This window comes from Melospiza georgiana, chromosome 19 (assembly GCF_028018845.1).
Source record: "Melospiza georgiana isolate bMelGeo1 chromosome 19, bMelGeo1.pri, whole genome shotgun sequence".
Lineage (NCBI taxonomy): Eukaryota > Metazoa > Chordata > Aves > Passeriformes > Passerellidae > Melospiza > Melospiza georgiana.
Genome location: NC_080448.1, coordinates 2,320,185 through 2,335,632, shown reverse-complemented (window position 1 = coordinate 2,335,632; position 15,448 = coordinate 2,320,185). Strand labels below are relative to the sequence as shown.

Below are 15,448 nucleotides of genomic sequence, written 5' to 3'. Positions count from 1 at the left end.
TTGGGCAGAGGGATGAGGCTGAAGCCTGGTCTGTGCAAGCAAGGATGAGCAGCAGCCCCCAACACAAGGTGCCCTTCCAGCAGTCCCCTGGGGACACCTGCAGATGCTCCTGTGGCTCCTCTTGTCCCAGGGTCCTGTTCCATGGCTGGAGCTCAGGATAACATAACTTGACAGTAGCTGCTCTTGCCACACTGCTTCGCTCAGTTCTGCCCCAAAGTTCTCAGGTAGCTTCGGACCCAGTTCTTTTCAGGATTGGCACAGACCTGGCGGCCTTCCTTTGTGACAAACCTGTGGAACAGGGATGGGACATGTTAGAGCTCTGCTCACACCTGCTTCCCAGGAGAACCTGGATCCCAGCTCTGAGCATTGCAAGCAGATTTCCCCTGTGCTGATGCTGAGGGCAGCAGCTGGCAGTGATGCTCCCCACTCCATCCCTTCCTCCACTCCTGCAGGAGCATCCCTGGGAATGCCCCCACGAGCATCCCCAGCAATCCCTGTGAGAGCCCCTTCTCCTCAGTGTTCCCCTCTCCCTGCTCTGCTCCTACAGCCCCTTGCAGGGCAGAGCTGGTCACCCCCACCCCCAGTGCTGTCCTGTCCCAAGCTGGCACTCACACGATGCCTGGCTGGGGGCAGTTGCTGCTGGTGCTGTAATGGTGCTGGATGAGCCTCCGTGGCAGCTTGTGCTGGCTGTATGTGAAACAGCAGGTTGGGATCTCCAGTCCAGCTACAAGAGGCAAAGGAAGACAATGTGAGCTCTGGGACCTGTGCTGGCAGGGAAGGTGGTGAGAAATTAGAGAATAATTAAGGTTGAAATGGACATTGGGGATCATCTGGTCCAATGCCCCAAGCAGTATCAAGGTGCTGTGAGATTCTCACTCTGCCATTGCTCGGAGCTTCACTTCCACAACTCCTCCAGCCCCAGGGCAGAGGCTGAAATCTCTCAATTCTAACCAGGAATAAGTACTTTGAGCCCAGGTTGGATGGATGGATGGATGGATGGATGGATGGATGGATGGATGGATGGATGGATGGATGGATGATTTTCTGATTCCAGGGTTCCTACATGCAGTTGATCTCTGGGCAGAGTGAAGAATGGCAAAAATGCTGAAAATTTCCCACTTATCTGTCATGAGAGCTCAATGGAGAAATAATAGGGAAGGTTCATATCTGTTCTGCCTTCACAAATGAAAAAGCAGGACTCACCTGGTCCAGAGAAAGTCTGGGAGAAGGAGGCTGAAATGAGGAGAAAAGCCAATCCAGCTGCAGAGACCTTCATCTTTCCGTTGGGTGAGGGCTGCCAGGGCAGGAGCAGAAGCTCTGAAAGATGCAGCTCAGTGTGCAACAGCTGGATTCAGCCCTCTTTTAAAAGGGAGTCCTGGAGGCAGCTGGGAGCAGCCGAAATGGAAATTCCAGGATGATGATAAAGGATGACATGAAAGTGAAACAGCTGAAGGGAATTAGAGGGAACAGAAAAAGGCGAGGTAGAATGGAATGGTCCCTCACAATGCCAAGTGACTCAGCATTCATTTTTGCTTTATTCAAATGAAAGGAAACTAAAATGTGCCAAGTGACCTGGCCACAAAAAGGATAATGGTCCCACTGGCCTCCAGAGGGGGTTTTCCCTATGAGGCTATGTAGGGAAAGACAATGTTTGCCTAGGATTACGCAGCTCTGGAAAAAACCCCAGCAGGCAGCACAGAAGTGCTCTCGTGCCGTTGTGAGCTGGATGTTTGCCAGAGACTGCTGAGCTGCTGTCCCAGAGCTCAGGGGTAGCTGCCCTGAGGGCTCTGTGCCACCCACAGCACTCAGCCTGCCTCCCCACACCCGCAGGGCTGGAATCCATCCGGCCCAGTCCCTGGAGATGCTGCCCAGGACCGTGTCCCGTGGGCTGCGAGACTCCACAGCCTCTCTGGACAGCCTGCTTCAGAGTGCAATAAAGCTTTATCTGGTGTTTAATTAGAATTTCTTGTTGCCTCTTGTCCTGTTAGTGGCCACCACTGAGAGTTGGGCTGCATCTACTTTGCTCCACATACATTGGTAAGAATCCTCTGAGCCCTCTCCATCCTGAACCGTACCAGCATCTCCTCCCTGGAGAAGTGCTACTATCTCTTTTTCATCTCCATGGCCCTTTGCTGGACTGTCTCAGTATGTCCATACATCTCTAATCCTGGGGAGTCCAGAACTGGACTCAGCTCTTGAGGAACAGACTCACCAATGCTCACTAGAGGGGAAGGGTCCCCTCCTTCAACCTGCTGTCAATGTTCCTCCTCATGCAGCCCAGGAGCCTGATGGAATTTTGGTGGCAAGGGAATATTGCTGCTCATGTCCAGCCTGGTGCCCACCAGGAGCCCCAGGTCCTTTTGTGCCAAACTGCTTTCCAGCTGGTCAGCACTGCCATGTGCTGATGCCTGGGGATGTTCCTTCACAGGGTCAGGACTTGGCACTTCTTTTTGAGCTTCATGAGGTTCTCCATCCTGATGAGGTCTCAATGGATTTCACATAGGCCAAAAGTGATAAGACAAGAGGGAACAGCTTAAAACTAAAAAAAAAAAAAAAAAAAAATTAGCAAGAAATTCTTCTCTGTGAGGGTAGTGAGACCCTGGAGCAGCTTGCTCCCAGGGAGAAGCAGTGGCTGCCCCCTCCCTGGCAGTGCCCAAGGCCAGGCTGGACAGGCCTTGGAGCAGCCTGGGACAGTGGAAAGTGTCCCTGCCCATGGCAGGGGGGACAGACCTGCGTGGGTTTTAAGGTCTCTTTCATCCTAAAACATTCCATGATTCTATGATGGCAGCATGTCCCTCTCACGTGACAAGCCACCCTCCCAGCTTTGTGTCACCTGCCAGCTCGCTGAGGGTGACCTTTGTCCCATCGGCCAGGACATAAACATACTAAGGACTAGCCAGTGTCGATCCCTGGGTTTCCCGGCTGCTGACTGGCTCTAGCTTTGTGCAATAGATCACAACCCTCCAAGGACAGTGTCGAGCCCATTCTCAGCCACTCTCACTGCTGTTTCACTAATCCACCCTTTATCACTTTGCCCTTGGCAGTCACAGGCATCCCAAAGGGCAGGATTTCACCTGAGAGCAGGGAGTTCCCTAGCAGAAGGGGTTTGTCACTCCTGAGACATTTTGCCAGCCTCGGCCACTCCGTCCAAGAGATGCATTGGGTAGGAGATGGATTTCCTGGCTAAAGAGGTGAGATGAAAGTGGGGGACAACCAGCCTGACGTGGGAGAGACCAAGTCTCAGCAGGCCAACAGCTCAGAGCAGCTGCTTGGGGAGCAGGAAGAGGGCTGACCTGGGCTTCTGATCTCCTGCCACATTCTGTCGCCCCCCATTGCAGAGAGGCTACTCAGGCATCTCTGGTTGTGTTCCTGAGCCTGGATTTTCTCTCCCAGAACTCTAAACCCCCTGCTTGGCTACCCTGGAGCTGCACATGAGAGCAATGGAGGCACTGTCTTTTACCAGCTGCCTTGTCCCTGGCAGGGACTGAAAGGAGAAGCTTGGAGGTTCCTTAGACTGGTCTGCTCCTTCCCATGCTTATTCCATGGGGAGAGTTGGTTTTCCATCCCTCCTTTCCCTCATGGTCTGGTCCTGCATTGCATCCCTGGTGCTGCTGGTTGTGGCACATCCTCATCCTGGCAGAGACCTTACCAGAGAGGCCTTTAGAGGGAGCAAAGTCTATGTAAGTCCTGACAAGGATATCAGGGAAGGTGGTGGATTTTGCCAGAAGCAAGTCTGGCAGGATCAGCTCTTTGCTCCCTTGGTAAGTCTGATCAGCTCAGCACAGAACAAGAAGTGGCTCCAGCTTGCGGCTGAATTGCTGCTGAAAAAACCCCAAATCATGGCTTATTGCCACGGAAATAATTCATTCAGAAACCAACAGTGGGAGTTTTATGTTCCTCTGTTCCTGCAAGTCACATTTGGGTGTGACAAACGCCAGCGCCGAGCGGAGCAGTGACAAAGGCTGTGGCTGCAGCAAGGCGCCCTGTGGCTGGCACCACCCCGTCACCAGCAGGTGACAGCTTTGCTCGTGGCAACTTCGCCCCTTCTGCTCACCAGCTGCTGCCTGCAAGGCACCAGCCACGAGGCTGCTGATGTGCGTGGGGCACAGGGGGATGGGGAGGTGTGGTGGCTGCCATGGGACCTGCAGCTCTGTCTCTCACCTGGAAGCTCTGAGAGGAAAGAAAGCACAACGGAACGTGAGGAGGAGGAGGAGGAGGAGGTTATGTCACCAGCGGGTGCCCTCAGAGCTTCTCTGTCAGCCGGAATGTCACTGCCCCGGAATGCCGGGAAGGCTCCGGGATGGGGGGCAGCTCCTGCCCTCGCCGTGCCCCTGCCCGCAGGCTCTGCTGTGGGTCACCGGCTGGAGCTCGGCACGGCCGTCCCACACCAGCCGCCCTTGCTGACCCCTGGGCCCGGCTTCCGGTTTCTGGTTTCGGTTTTCTGCTCCGTCCACTGGTTTTCGCTTCTCTGGCAAATCCCAGAGCTCTCTGCTATTGCAGTTCCTGCAGTTTAAGTGTTTATTAGCTGACCCCTCCCAAGCTTCCTTTATTATTCCTGGATAAAAGCCATTCTTTACCACTTTTGCCTCACTCGACTGGGGTATGAGGTTTGTTTTTGTGCAGGCAGGGTAGAAATAGAAAGCTAAAATTATTCAAAGGAGAAACGTGTAGGGGAAGGCTGTCATGGGGCTGCTGAGTCTTCACCCTGGGGTATAAACAGTGACAAGGATTAGCCCAGAAACTTTCAAACTCCTTCAAGCTGCCCTGAAATCCTGCCCTTGCCTACAGACACAGGTCACAAAGCCAAGAAGCCAGGGCAGGGGAATGGGGGTACTTTTCCCATGGGTGATGGTGAGGGCTCTCCCCAGGCTGATGGACTTTGTCAGCCTCCCCCTGGGGCACAGCTCACCTGTGGGGGCTGCACTATCCCAGCCCTGGCACTGAAGGACCTTGGAGCACAGCAAGGATTATTATTCCACTCTTGTTACTTCCTGTAACCTTTTCTCTCTTTCTGTAGGTCCACGAGTGGATGCAAGCTCTGGGGAGTGGGATGATCCCTTTGAGAGTTGCTGGTGGCTTCAGCTGGGGCAGAGGTGAGGTGTCAAAGGGGGTCAAAGGACTGTCCCTCAGGTGATCCCTGACTGAGCCCAGGTCCCTCTACTCCCACTCACAGACTGACCCACCAAGCCCCCAGGAGTGGCTGCACATTCCTGCGTGGTGCCCATGGGATGCAGGAACCCTGGGGCAATGGAGGGATGGGGATGCTGTGGCTGTGGAGGTGCTGGGGGGATGCAGGAGAGGCCGTGGGTGTTGTGGAAGGATACAGGGGCCCACAGGGGGAGGCTGCAGGGCCATGAAGGGATGCAGGAGAGGCTGTGGAGCTGCAGCACAATCAGGAAGCAGTGCCAAAGCTCCCCAAGCCCTCCCCTCTCTCCCAGGGATGCGGGTGCCAGGCACATCCCATGCCAGCTGGGCCAGCTGGACAATATCCCCTTTGAAGGGCACAAACCCAGCTGGGGTGGAAAAACCCTCCATATTAGGGAGCACAGGACCTGCACTTCAGAGAAACACTGCTGAGCACCCCTACCATCAAACAGCCCACACGTGGGAAGTGGTTTGACAGCTCTGAATGAATCGTGATGCCAGTAAAGAGCAGTGCCTGAGCACGGCTGCTCACTGGCAGCTGCAGAGCTCACACCTCGCTGTGGGACTGGGGCTCACCGCTCCCCACAGTGACACAGCCCTGCCAGGACCCTGCAGAGAGCGGCCAGCCCCGGGCAAGGGAGGCCAGGGGCCATCAGGCCCCAGCCCTGGGGGGGTTTAACACATGCGTGGATGTGGCACTGGGGACCTGCATTACTGGTGGCTCTGGTAATGCTTGGAGGATGGTTGGACTCAATGACCTCCGAGGGCTTTTGCAGCCTAAATGATTCCATGATTCCATGATTAGAGATGTCCTCCAGCTGTGGCAATAGCCCTGACACTAGTTTGAATGTTATCCCTGCTCTCAGAGGAGGTTGTGGTTATAACCTGTGGGGATCAGCCACCTTCACCCATCCCACCCAAAAATGCCTAGAATGCTGCACAGCAGGAGCACCAATGAAAATGAAAACTATTTGTGTCTTGTTTATTTTTATTTTTCCTTGAATATAACAAGCAGGCAAGGCCCACTGGGTTCACCAAAAGTGGGTTTGGTATTCATAGAATCATAGAATCAAAGAGTGGTTTGAGTTGGAATGGACCTTTAAGAGCACCTTGTTCCACCCCAGGGACACCTCCCACTGTCCCAGGCTGCTCCCAGCCCCGTCCAGCCTGGCCTTGGGCACTGCCAGGGATCCAGGGGCAGCCACAGCTGCTCTGGGCACCCTGTGCCAGGGCCTGCCCACCCTCACAAAGAAGAATTCCTTCCTCATATCTATTCTAACTCTACCATCTTATAGCTTCCATCCCAGCAGAGCTCTGAATTTTCAGCCAGGCCCTCCCTGCTTTTTTCTGGGGGACTCAACAATGATCTGAGCAAGGTGGGCAGAGGATGCAGCCCCAGCAGAGACACTTTTTCTGTTCCTCCCAGACGTTTGGGGTCTGAGGAATGCTGAAGGGGGTGGATTGGGTATGTCCCAGCCCCTGGAGCCAGCAGTCAGGGTGAACCAGGGACACAGCCCCACAGTCACCTCCTTAAGGCTCAAAAATTGCAAAACCTCAGGTTTTCCCTGTTTATTTCTTTTCTTTTCATGCCAAGAATGGAGAGGGTTGTGGAGCAAGGACCTTTTTTATTTCACCTTAATTTTCTTTGAAATACTGTGCAGTTCATCTTCTTTGGTTTGCTCTGCTTCAAAAGAAAGGCCAGGAAAAATCAGAGGCATCAGCCCTTAGAAAGAAGAGTATTCCCTAGAATATTTTATTTTGTAAAATGCCTTTGTTGGAGTGAGAATGGGACCATTACAAGATACACATTTCTTATCAGCTATGACCAGCTTCCTGTCCTGACATGACTTAGGGGAAACCAAGTGTTTTCTGTGCACCAGCCAGAGGTGACGAGCCGAGGCGGCTCCCCTGGAGCCCCCACGCTGGAGACAGATGCTCCCCAGGCACTCCCACAGGCACAGCCTCTCACTGCAGTCAGTTCCAGGATGTGACATCATCTAAAAAAATCCAATATTTCTCCAGCAGTGTCAAGGATGGCGGGGGTGAAATTTCTGGACACTGGTGGAATGCCATCAGTGCTGGAGCTGGAGCAGGGCAGGATGGAGCTGCTGCAGGGGTTGGTGGACCTTGGCTTAGGGGCAATTTCTGAACTCAGGACATCTTTAATGACTTCCTTTTCTGAGTGAATCCCAATTCCTCAGCATTAAACCCTGCTATAAATAGCAACTTACATCACCCAGTCTCACCAGTTTTTTTCCAGGTTCTCCTTTCATTCAAGACAGAGAATTTCCCTATTTCTGACAGAATTTATTTTGGGCATTTGCTTTACTTAGCACTTTCTCCTGGGATTTTTTGGAGGACTTGTAGAAAAAACCTCAATCATATCCCTCTGTAAAACAGGGCAACATCAACCAGACTCCTTCAGATGGCAGATCCCACTGACTCCAAGCACTGCCTGCTGGGTCAGGAATTCTGGAACCACTTCATGGGAAAATTACTCATTACACCACCACTTTGCTGTGTAATTAAATTAATCCCCCCAGAGATGCTCCAGCCCATTTTTCCCACTCTTCCATGGCCATCTTCATGTCTCAAGGCAACTCCCAGAGAAGATGGTTCCTCATCTGAGACACACTGAACCTCCCTTCCTAAAAGGGGTAAGAGCTGGAAGAGATGACTTTCTCTTTTCATCATCATTGGAATGTGGAAAATGGGTAAGAAAACACTTTTTAGGAGGATGTTGCATCCCAGACATCACTGGCATGACTGTAACCTCCCACCTCCATCCAGCTGGCCATGAGCTGGCAGAGCAGAATCTTTTATCAGATTTCTAAGGAAGAATTAGATTCCTAGAAACCAAGCAACTTGGCTTTGGGGTTATTTTTGGCTCTCAGCTGTAGAAAAGTTTCAGCCCTTACCAGTCCCCTATAAGACACATTACCTAAACTAAGCTGATCCTAAACTGACTTAGGAATTTTTTGCTTTTATTAATTTCAAAATAGCCCCTGAGAGTCTAAAATAATTGGTATGTGCTTGCTGACAAAGGGATTAAGGCACAGAGGTGTCCAGCTGCCTGAAAGGAAAAATCTCTCATTGAAAACATTTGAATAATCAAATCAGATCCCAAACTAATTCTTCTGTTTTCATGAAACTCATCTTTTAGCAGAACATACTCCACATTTTGGCACTGTGCATCTCAGGAGCAGGACGGGAGCACTTGGCTGGAGGCTCCAGGTCTCCAGGAGCAACCCACAGATGCTTGAAGGCACAGTCAGAAGGGACAGCTCAAAGGCAAACCATGCTCCTACATCCATGTACCAGTTCTGTTCCCTGAGCAGCCAGACAGGATCCAGGGGAGCTGATGCTGCTCCCTCCTGGCCCAGCTGGGTCCCTTGGAACACCAGGGTCCCACCTCCTGCCTGGCTGGGCACCCTGCATGTGGAGGCAGGCTCTCCTCATCCTCCCAGGATGTCTGGAGACAAGCAAGATGACAAACAGAGTGAGGCAATGGGATATAGACTGATGAGTGAGCCTGCAAGGTGCCTCTCTGCAAAGGGAAATATGGGAATGGGCCAGATCAGCTATGGAAGGGGATGCTCAGCTTGGCAAGAGCCATATCTGCTTCATGGGGCAGATCTGCCCTCCCCAGCCTGACTGAGAGACACAGCTCCCAGCAGGAGCCTCCCTGAGGCTGGGGACAAGTCTGGGGCATCTCCTGTGCCTGGTCCTCTGGAGCCCTCCCTGCCCACCTGGAGCATGGAGCTAGCTCAGCACGGCTGGTGGACAGCTGAAGGATATTGAGAAAACACCCGGTTATTTACAGAAGGTTCTGGGGCAGTAACTGGAAACCTTTAATAGAAAGAGGATGAGTCAGTAGCCAGCGCTGCTGGGGGGAGTGCAGAGGTGCCAGGGTGAGGTTGGGTTGCTCCATTTACATTATAAACCTTCCACTGTTATTTAGGAAGTGTCTATCAAGACAGCATCACTCCAAATAACAAAATGGAGACATTCCCCAGGAATGTGTGCTTTCCTCTAGAGAACAGGAAATCCTTCTGAGAACATCTCACTACAGCTGGGCAGCCCTCAGCTCTTCCCAGAGCACCCATCGCCTCCCTGCCCAGCCTTCTCTCTCCTCCTCGGGAGTCTGTCAGAGCTCCCTGGCTCTCTGTGTGGAGGGTGCTGGCTTCTTCCCAGTGACCCATGCCTGTCTCAGCCCTTGCCCAGCCTTCACAGAGCTGCTCCTCTCTCTGGCACATTGCCCTGCTTCTCCGGTCTGTGGTCATTTTCCCTCATCAGCTCAGACAGGATACCCTTTTCTCCCCAACATCCTAGTTTCTGTCCATGCTCTCACCACACAGATAATCTGCTCTTCTTTTTCAGAATCACTGTTTCCTTCCTCACCCTGCTCCTGGAACTCTTTCTGCCTCATCTTCAGGGTTACAAATATCCACACTTCTTTCAGCTCTCTGCATCCCCAGACTACCAGTAACTCTTGAAATGTAACTGCATAATCTTTATTTTTAAAAAGCAACGGTTTGATCAAATTGCAATTTAATGTCTCCTTATAGGACCTGGAGTACATCAGGCAGTTCCAGGAGATAACAAGTAGCCCATCTCAGCACTCCTTTCCTTTAAATTAAGGAGGAAACTTGAGAGTTTCAGCTTCTCAGATTCCTCTTTCATGCCCACCACCACCTATGCCAGTGCCTGCAGTGCTGTCACAGCTGCAGGACATGCCCTGAGGCACCTCCAGCCATGGCAGCACCTGCAGGACACTGGTGACAGCTCCCACCTCCTGCTCCTGGGGCGCCAGGGGCTTTGCAAATATGGGAGAATCCTTGGTAGAGGAGACTTCAGTCTCTTTCTCCCTAACCAGCCTCATCCCACTAATGCTTCTGGGCCCTCCAGCACAGTTCTTTCATGGATACACTCTCTCCTCCAAGCTGCAAGGAAGGTTGGGTAAGAGGAGACTTAACAAATGCAGGAACCTCCACAGAGGAAATTCTTACTAAGGGACAGGCATGAGAGAAGCAGAAATAGCCACAGCGACTGTTTCATATCCTGTGTCACTGGGGAGGCACTGAATCGAGCAGGGAGCTTCACTCTTCCGGGGCTGGGGCTGCCCTGTTCCATCACGGGACTGCAGCACGAGTGGACTCTGGTGGAAATTCCGCCATGCCTACGCAAGCTCTGCACACACCTCTCGCTCCATAAATTGAGGGGCTGCTGATGGTCTCAGCATCAGACAGCCAAGAGGCTTCCAAGCTACCCTTGCCTGCTCCAGCTCCAGCCACCAGTTCTCCAGCAACATGAAGGTGTTTGTGGTTGCCCTCACCATCCTCATCGTTGCCTTCTGCTACCAGACCTCTGCTGCTCCACGTAAGTCCAGGGTCTCCTCACCTTCCCTAAGTGGGGACAGGAGAGATGTCCTGCTGGCACAGCCCCTTCTGATAGCAATTCCACTCTGGGTCCCTCCCTCTGTCCCAGCATCTTCTGGCAGGTGCTCCAGGGTTATGGGACAAGAAGAGCTCAAAGACCATTAGCATAAAAGCTAAAGGTTTGCTACCCTTTTTAGGGTAAAAGCACAGCCATGCCCCCCACCCCTGCCACAGGGATCAAATGTGGGCACCCTGAGGAAGGCTAGGGCTGGCCAGGTTTGGGCTGGGAGGTGTTGCCTGGTGGCATGGGCTGTGTCAATGCCAGCTCAGGGTGAACCCAACAGGGAAATAACTGAAGGAAGAAGAAAAAAGACCCCATCTTTTCTCTTCCTCCTCCACATAATCCCTGCCCCCTAGACCCAGGGATGGGCAATCCCAGCTCCCTGCCTTGTCCCCCATCCCTTGCCACTGCTCATGACTGTCTTTGCCCTTCACAGTTGGCTCCGACCCACCGACCTCCTGCTGCTTCTCCTACGTCTCGCGGCAGCTGCCCCGCACCTTTGTGAAGGATTACTACGAAACCAACAGCCAGTGCTCCCAGCCTGCTGTTGTGTGAGTCCCTCCTCCGGGGCAGGGTGGTTTGGGGCTGAGGAGCCAGGCAGGGAAAGGCCCTTTTCCAAAGACAGGGAAGGAAAGCTGGGATAGGCAAGAAGAACAAGGTGATGCTTGGAGCACAAAAGCCATATGCTGCTCCTGCTCTACCCCTTTGCAGATAAAACTGGTGGCTGCTGGATAGGATGGGCAAGGCATGGAGCTGCTCATCTTTGGGAGGGGCAGGATTGGGCAGGGCTCTTGTCCTGGCCCTGGAAGTATCCAAGGCCGAGTTGGATGGGCTTGAAACAACTGGTCTAATGGAAGATGTCCATGCCCATGGCAGGGGGTGGAACTGAATAAGCTTTAGGGTGCCTTCCAAAGCAAACCATTCCATAAACTCTATGATTCTGTGATCCTCCATTCAGTGCTCTCCCACCAAAAGCTGACCTCCTTGCACCCCACAGGTTCATCACCAGGAAGGGCCGGGAGGTCTGTGCCAACCCCAGGGAGGACTGGGTCCAGCAGTACGTGAACGAGCTGGAGCTGGACTGAGCTCCTGCGCAGAGCCGGCTGCTCCATGTCCCACTGCCGGGAGGGACAGGCGTCACCAGCTGGCGTCCACTGGAAGGGCTTCAATGTCATTTACAGCTAGCTGAGAAACTGAAAACATTCCAAAACACAACTTAATGTTGTGCCATTTAATTTTTTATAGGGGAGGGATCAGGTGCAATAACTCTGAGATAAAAAAAAAAATTATTTAATATGTTTTTGTGGGTTTTTTTTTTTGCCTGTAGACTCAGATTATAATTTCTGTATTTAAGTAACTATATTTTTTACATAAAATTAAATTCAGCTGTCAATAAATAAATATTTTTGTAAGAATCTTCTGTGTTTGCCTCTGCTACAATCCTTTGGGGTGACAATAGCTGAAATTAAAATAGTGACAGCAGCTTCTTTATTTCCTTTTCCACATTGCCAAAACTCCTACAAGCTTTCTGTATCTGAACATCTTGTTTTGCAAAATAGTAACAAGAAAAGCCATGAAGGAGGAGTTGTGAGAAAGGCAGGGATTACATTCAGGTAACTTGTCTTAAGCTTTTTCTAAGGTATTTAATTTCCATTCATTATGACAATTGGAAGCTCATTAAATTCCATTTCTGGCCCCATTACAATCAATCAAAATATTACCTTTAGGGGCTGAAATTTAACATATTGGCTGTTTTAGGGAAAGCTTTCTGAGAGCTACAGATAAAATGGATCAGTTATTTCCAGACCCGAGGGTGGAAAAAATATGTTTCACTGCAAGAATTTTAGAATTATTTCATTAAGCTCTCATTTATGTGGGACATGAAGCTTGGCAAATATTCCCTTAGTAATACTTTGACTCCAAAACCTGCTCATCTCTGGAGATGCCTGTCCAGAGATGACCATGCCAGACCCCAGCCCAGGGCAGGACCTGCCCCTGCAAGGAAACATCTCCCCTGGTGCCCCCCTGGAGCTGAAGGAAATGGAGCCCCCCTTAGTGAAGGTATTTCCCACGTCCTTAATGGCATTTCCCACACCACTGATGGTGTTTGGGACGCTCTGACCAGCTCTGGACAGGATCTGCTGGATCAGCAAAGAGTATTTGGGTTCCTCCTGCCTGGATCTCTGGTGCGCTCCATGGAACAATGCTCAGTTTAACACACTGCGTTCCCATGCTGGATTTGGGGTTTCAAACAGGAGCACCAGTGGGACACAGGCCAGCCGGGCAGAGGCAGCCCTGGGGAGGGGGACCTTGATCAGAGGGTGGGTGGTGAGCAGAGAGAGGAGGATCGGGGGGCTGGAGGGGTCAGGGGGCCGTGGGTGTGTCTGAGGGAGGAAGGAACACATCGCTCCTCACTCGGGGAGCTGCAGCCCCTGGCTCCTCAGCCCACGGGCCCTGCGGATCCCATCTGTCATCCCACCCCAGTGCTGACAGCATCCAGCTTAAAACAGCACCCTGACAGGAGGGAAGTGAGGTAGAGAGCAGGACCAGAGCCCCCTTCCCTGAGACACTGCTGGGAGAGCAGGGAGCCCGTGGCTGGGAGGTTTAGATGGGCATTGCCACCAGCATGTGAAGGGGCTGGTGAAAGCCTGCACTCACCAGACCCTGCACACCCCAGCTCCAGAAGGCAGGCTCATCTTGGCCACTGAGTCCCAGCCACCCTGGGTGCTGCTGGATAGATTCACCCTGAGGACTGAGACTGGCACAAAGCCTGGTGCCCAGAGCTGCCCTTATCCAGGGAACAGCAGGAACAGGAGAGAGGAGGGGGAAGAGCTGTGATGGGATTATCCCAAAATCCCTTGAGCCTCCGCAGTCCCTCTTGGACACAAGCCCTGCCTGCCTCTGTGGCACGGTCCCACAGCCTCAGGTTCCTCGTGGAAGGGCACAGGGTGATGCAGTGAGTACCATCCAGCCCGGCAATGCGGCACACAGGCTGTCTGCCTTGGGCAGTGTCCCAAAACACCCAGGGCCATTCCAGCCTCCCACAGCCCTCCCCCTCCACCCCAGGGTACCTCAGCTGGCTCCTCACTGCTGCTCTGGGAGCCTGCAGGAGCCCAGAATTACTCATGCCTTTCTTGATCTTGCACCCGCCTGCGTGTGACGGCTCAGAAAAGCGTGAGGAGCTGCAGCTGCACACCCCAGCAGAGAGGTGAGAATGAGCACCTTCTGCAGAGCATGAGGAGTGGCTCTGAGCAGCAAGGGCCGCGCTACCCGCGGCACCATCAGCTTAGATCCTCACCCAGGGGTCACCCTGCTATGGGCCCCAGATGTGTTTGTGGTTGTGCAGCTGCTTGAGGCTGATTTTGCTGCTAGAGCTGAAGCATGCAGGGACACCCTCACACCATGCAATCCTTGGGTCACAGAATCATGGAATCATAAAATCATGGAATAGCTTCAGTTTGAAGGGACCTCAAAGCTCATCCTGTGTCACCCCCTGCCATGGGCAGGGACACCTTCTGTCATTGCAGGCCCTCAGCCTGGTAATAATTACCATTGAGTCCATGATTCACAGAAGGCTGATCAATCACTTTATTAAACTATACTCATTAAGAAACCCATTGCTTTTATAGACAGTTACAATGCAGGTGGACCCAACTGGTCCTTCAAACACCATTACCAGTGGCCAATCAAGAAACCACCCTTTGGTAGACAAACCTCCATAACACATTCCACATGTTCACAACAGCAGGGGCAGCAAGTGAAGATAAGAATTATTTATCATTCTTTTCTCTGATCTTCCCACAGCCTTTCCCAGCACAATGCCTGGGCCAGCTGTGCTGCTCTCTGTGGCCCCAGAGCTGCTGCCACAGCCTCCCACTGTCCCAGCTTGCTTCAAGCCCCATCCAGCCTGGCTTGGACCCTGCCAGGGCTGGGGCAGCAAAGCTGCTCTGGGCACCCTATGCCAGGGCCTGCCCACCCTCATGGTAAAGGGCTTTGTCTCCCCAGGAAGTTCACGCCCGGGGCTCAGGCAATTGTGGCACTCATCCCTCCGATGAACACTCTCATGGGGTGCTCAAGCAGGTGGACACCAGAATCACAGAACATGCTGAACTGGAAGGGATCCTTAAGCTTAACAGATGAAGAGAAAAGTGGAGTTGGGACCAAGAGGACGGTGGTTTTCTGCAGAACTTTCTCTGGATTCAGATCAAAACAAGAACAGTGTTGTTAAAGGGGTTTGGAATTTGTAAACTATCCATCCTGAAATCAGAGTGTGGAATTTACTGAATGTACAATGTATATAAAAATAATTCTCTTTTTTTGGTTTTGTGGAGGTTGGTTTGTTTGGTAAAGTTCTTTTTTGTTGGGGTTTTTTTGTTTTTTTTTTTTTTTTTGACAAAAGTCCTGGGCAAGCCTAGCTGTGAACAAAAATTCAATCATTACTATGATAAGAATATTATTATTATATATGCATATGTCTCCATATTTGCTGTTTACGTCACTCGAGTGTGTCTGTAGGCATTTTGAGGCACACACCAAATACCAGGGGAATTGGAGGCTGGAGTCCAGATTCTCATAGAAGGAGGAGCAGGGCTGTGCTGATGGGGTGTGGATTGAAGCCAGTCAATGTTCATGGTCTGAGCTTCTACATCTCCACTTTTCAGAGAGGAATTAGACACACTGAAGGCAAAATGTTTGTGCACCCAGAAGTGCCAATTCTGTACCTTCCTCCCCATCCCCAGGGCCCTGGTTTGCTGCAGGGACGGGAGGCTCAGTCTCCAGAACAGCTTTTCCCAGAGACACCATGAGCAGGGGGTGTGCCACTTCTGAGGCACCAGAATCCAAAACTGTAATGTAAAAGGGGATG

The 15,448-nt window shown here is 52.1% G+C and overlaps 2 protein-coding genes across 2 annotated transcripts; one reads left to right on the top strand and one right to left on the bottom strand.

The window, feature by feature from the left end:
• Positions 1-200: 200 nt before the first annotated feature.
• On the bottom strand, positions 201-1,276 carry LOC131091493 (C-C motif chemokine 4 homolog). The gene is made up of 3 exons (XM_058037594.1): positions 1,204-1,276; positions 613-724; positions 201-288 (listed from the first exon to the last, which is right to left on the bottom strand). The coding sequence occupies exons 1-3, from the start codon at positions 1,274-1,276 to the stop codon at positions 201-203; spliced, it is 273 nt and encodes a 90-aa protein (XP_057893577.1).
• A 9,178-nt stretch (positions 1,277-10,454) lies between these two features.
• Positions 10,455-11,669, top strand: LOC131091491 (C-C motif chemokine 4 homolog). Its single transcript, XM_058037592.1, has 3 exons — positions 10,455-10,524; positions 11,021-11,135; positions 11,582-11,669. Exons 1-3 carry the CDS (start codon positions 10,455-10,457, stop codon positions 11,667-11,669), a joined length of 273 nt encoding a protein of 90 aa, XP_057893575.1.
• Positions 11,670-15,448: the final 3,779 nt, after the last annotated feature.

Coding starts and splice junctions, on each gene's coding strand:
- LOC131091493 (XM_058037594.1), bottom strand. CDS start 1,276: ATGAAGGTCTCTGCAGCTGGATTGGCTTTTCTCCTCATTTCAGCCTCC. Junction 725..1,203: donor CCAGACTTTCTCTGGACCAG/GTGAGTCCTGCT, acceptor TGCCTCTTGTAG/CTGGACTGGAGATCCCAACC. Junction 289..612: donor TGCCCCCAGCCAGGCATCGT/GTGAGTGCCAGC, acceptor CCTGTTCCACAG/GTTTGTCACAAAGGAAGGCC.
- LOC131091491 (XM_058037592.1), top strand. CDS start 10,455: ATGAAGGTGTTTGTGGTTGCCCTCACCATCCTCATCGTTGCCTTCTGC. Junction 10,525..11,020: donor CCAGACCTCTGCTGCTCCAC/GTAAGTCCAGGG, acceptor TGCCCTTCACAG/TTGGCTCCGACCCACCGACC. Junction 11,136..11,581: donor TGCTCCCAGCCTGCTGTTGT/GTGAGTCCCTCC, acceptor TGCACCCCACAG/GTTCATCACCAGGAAGGGCC.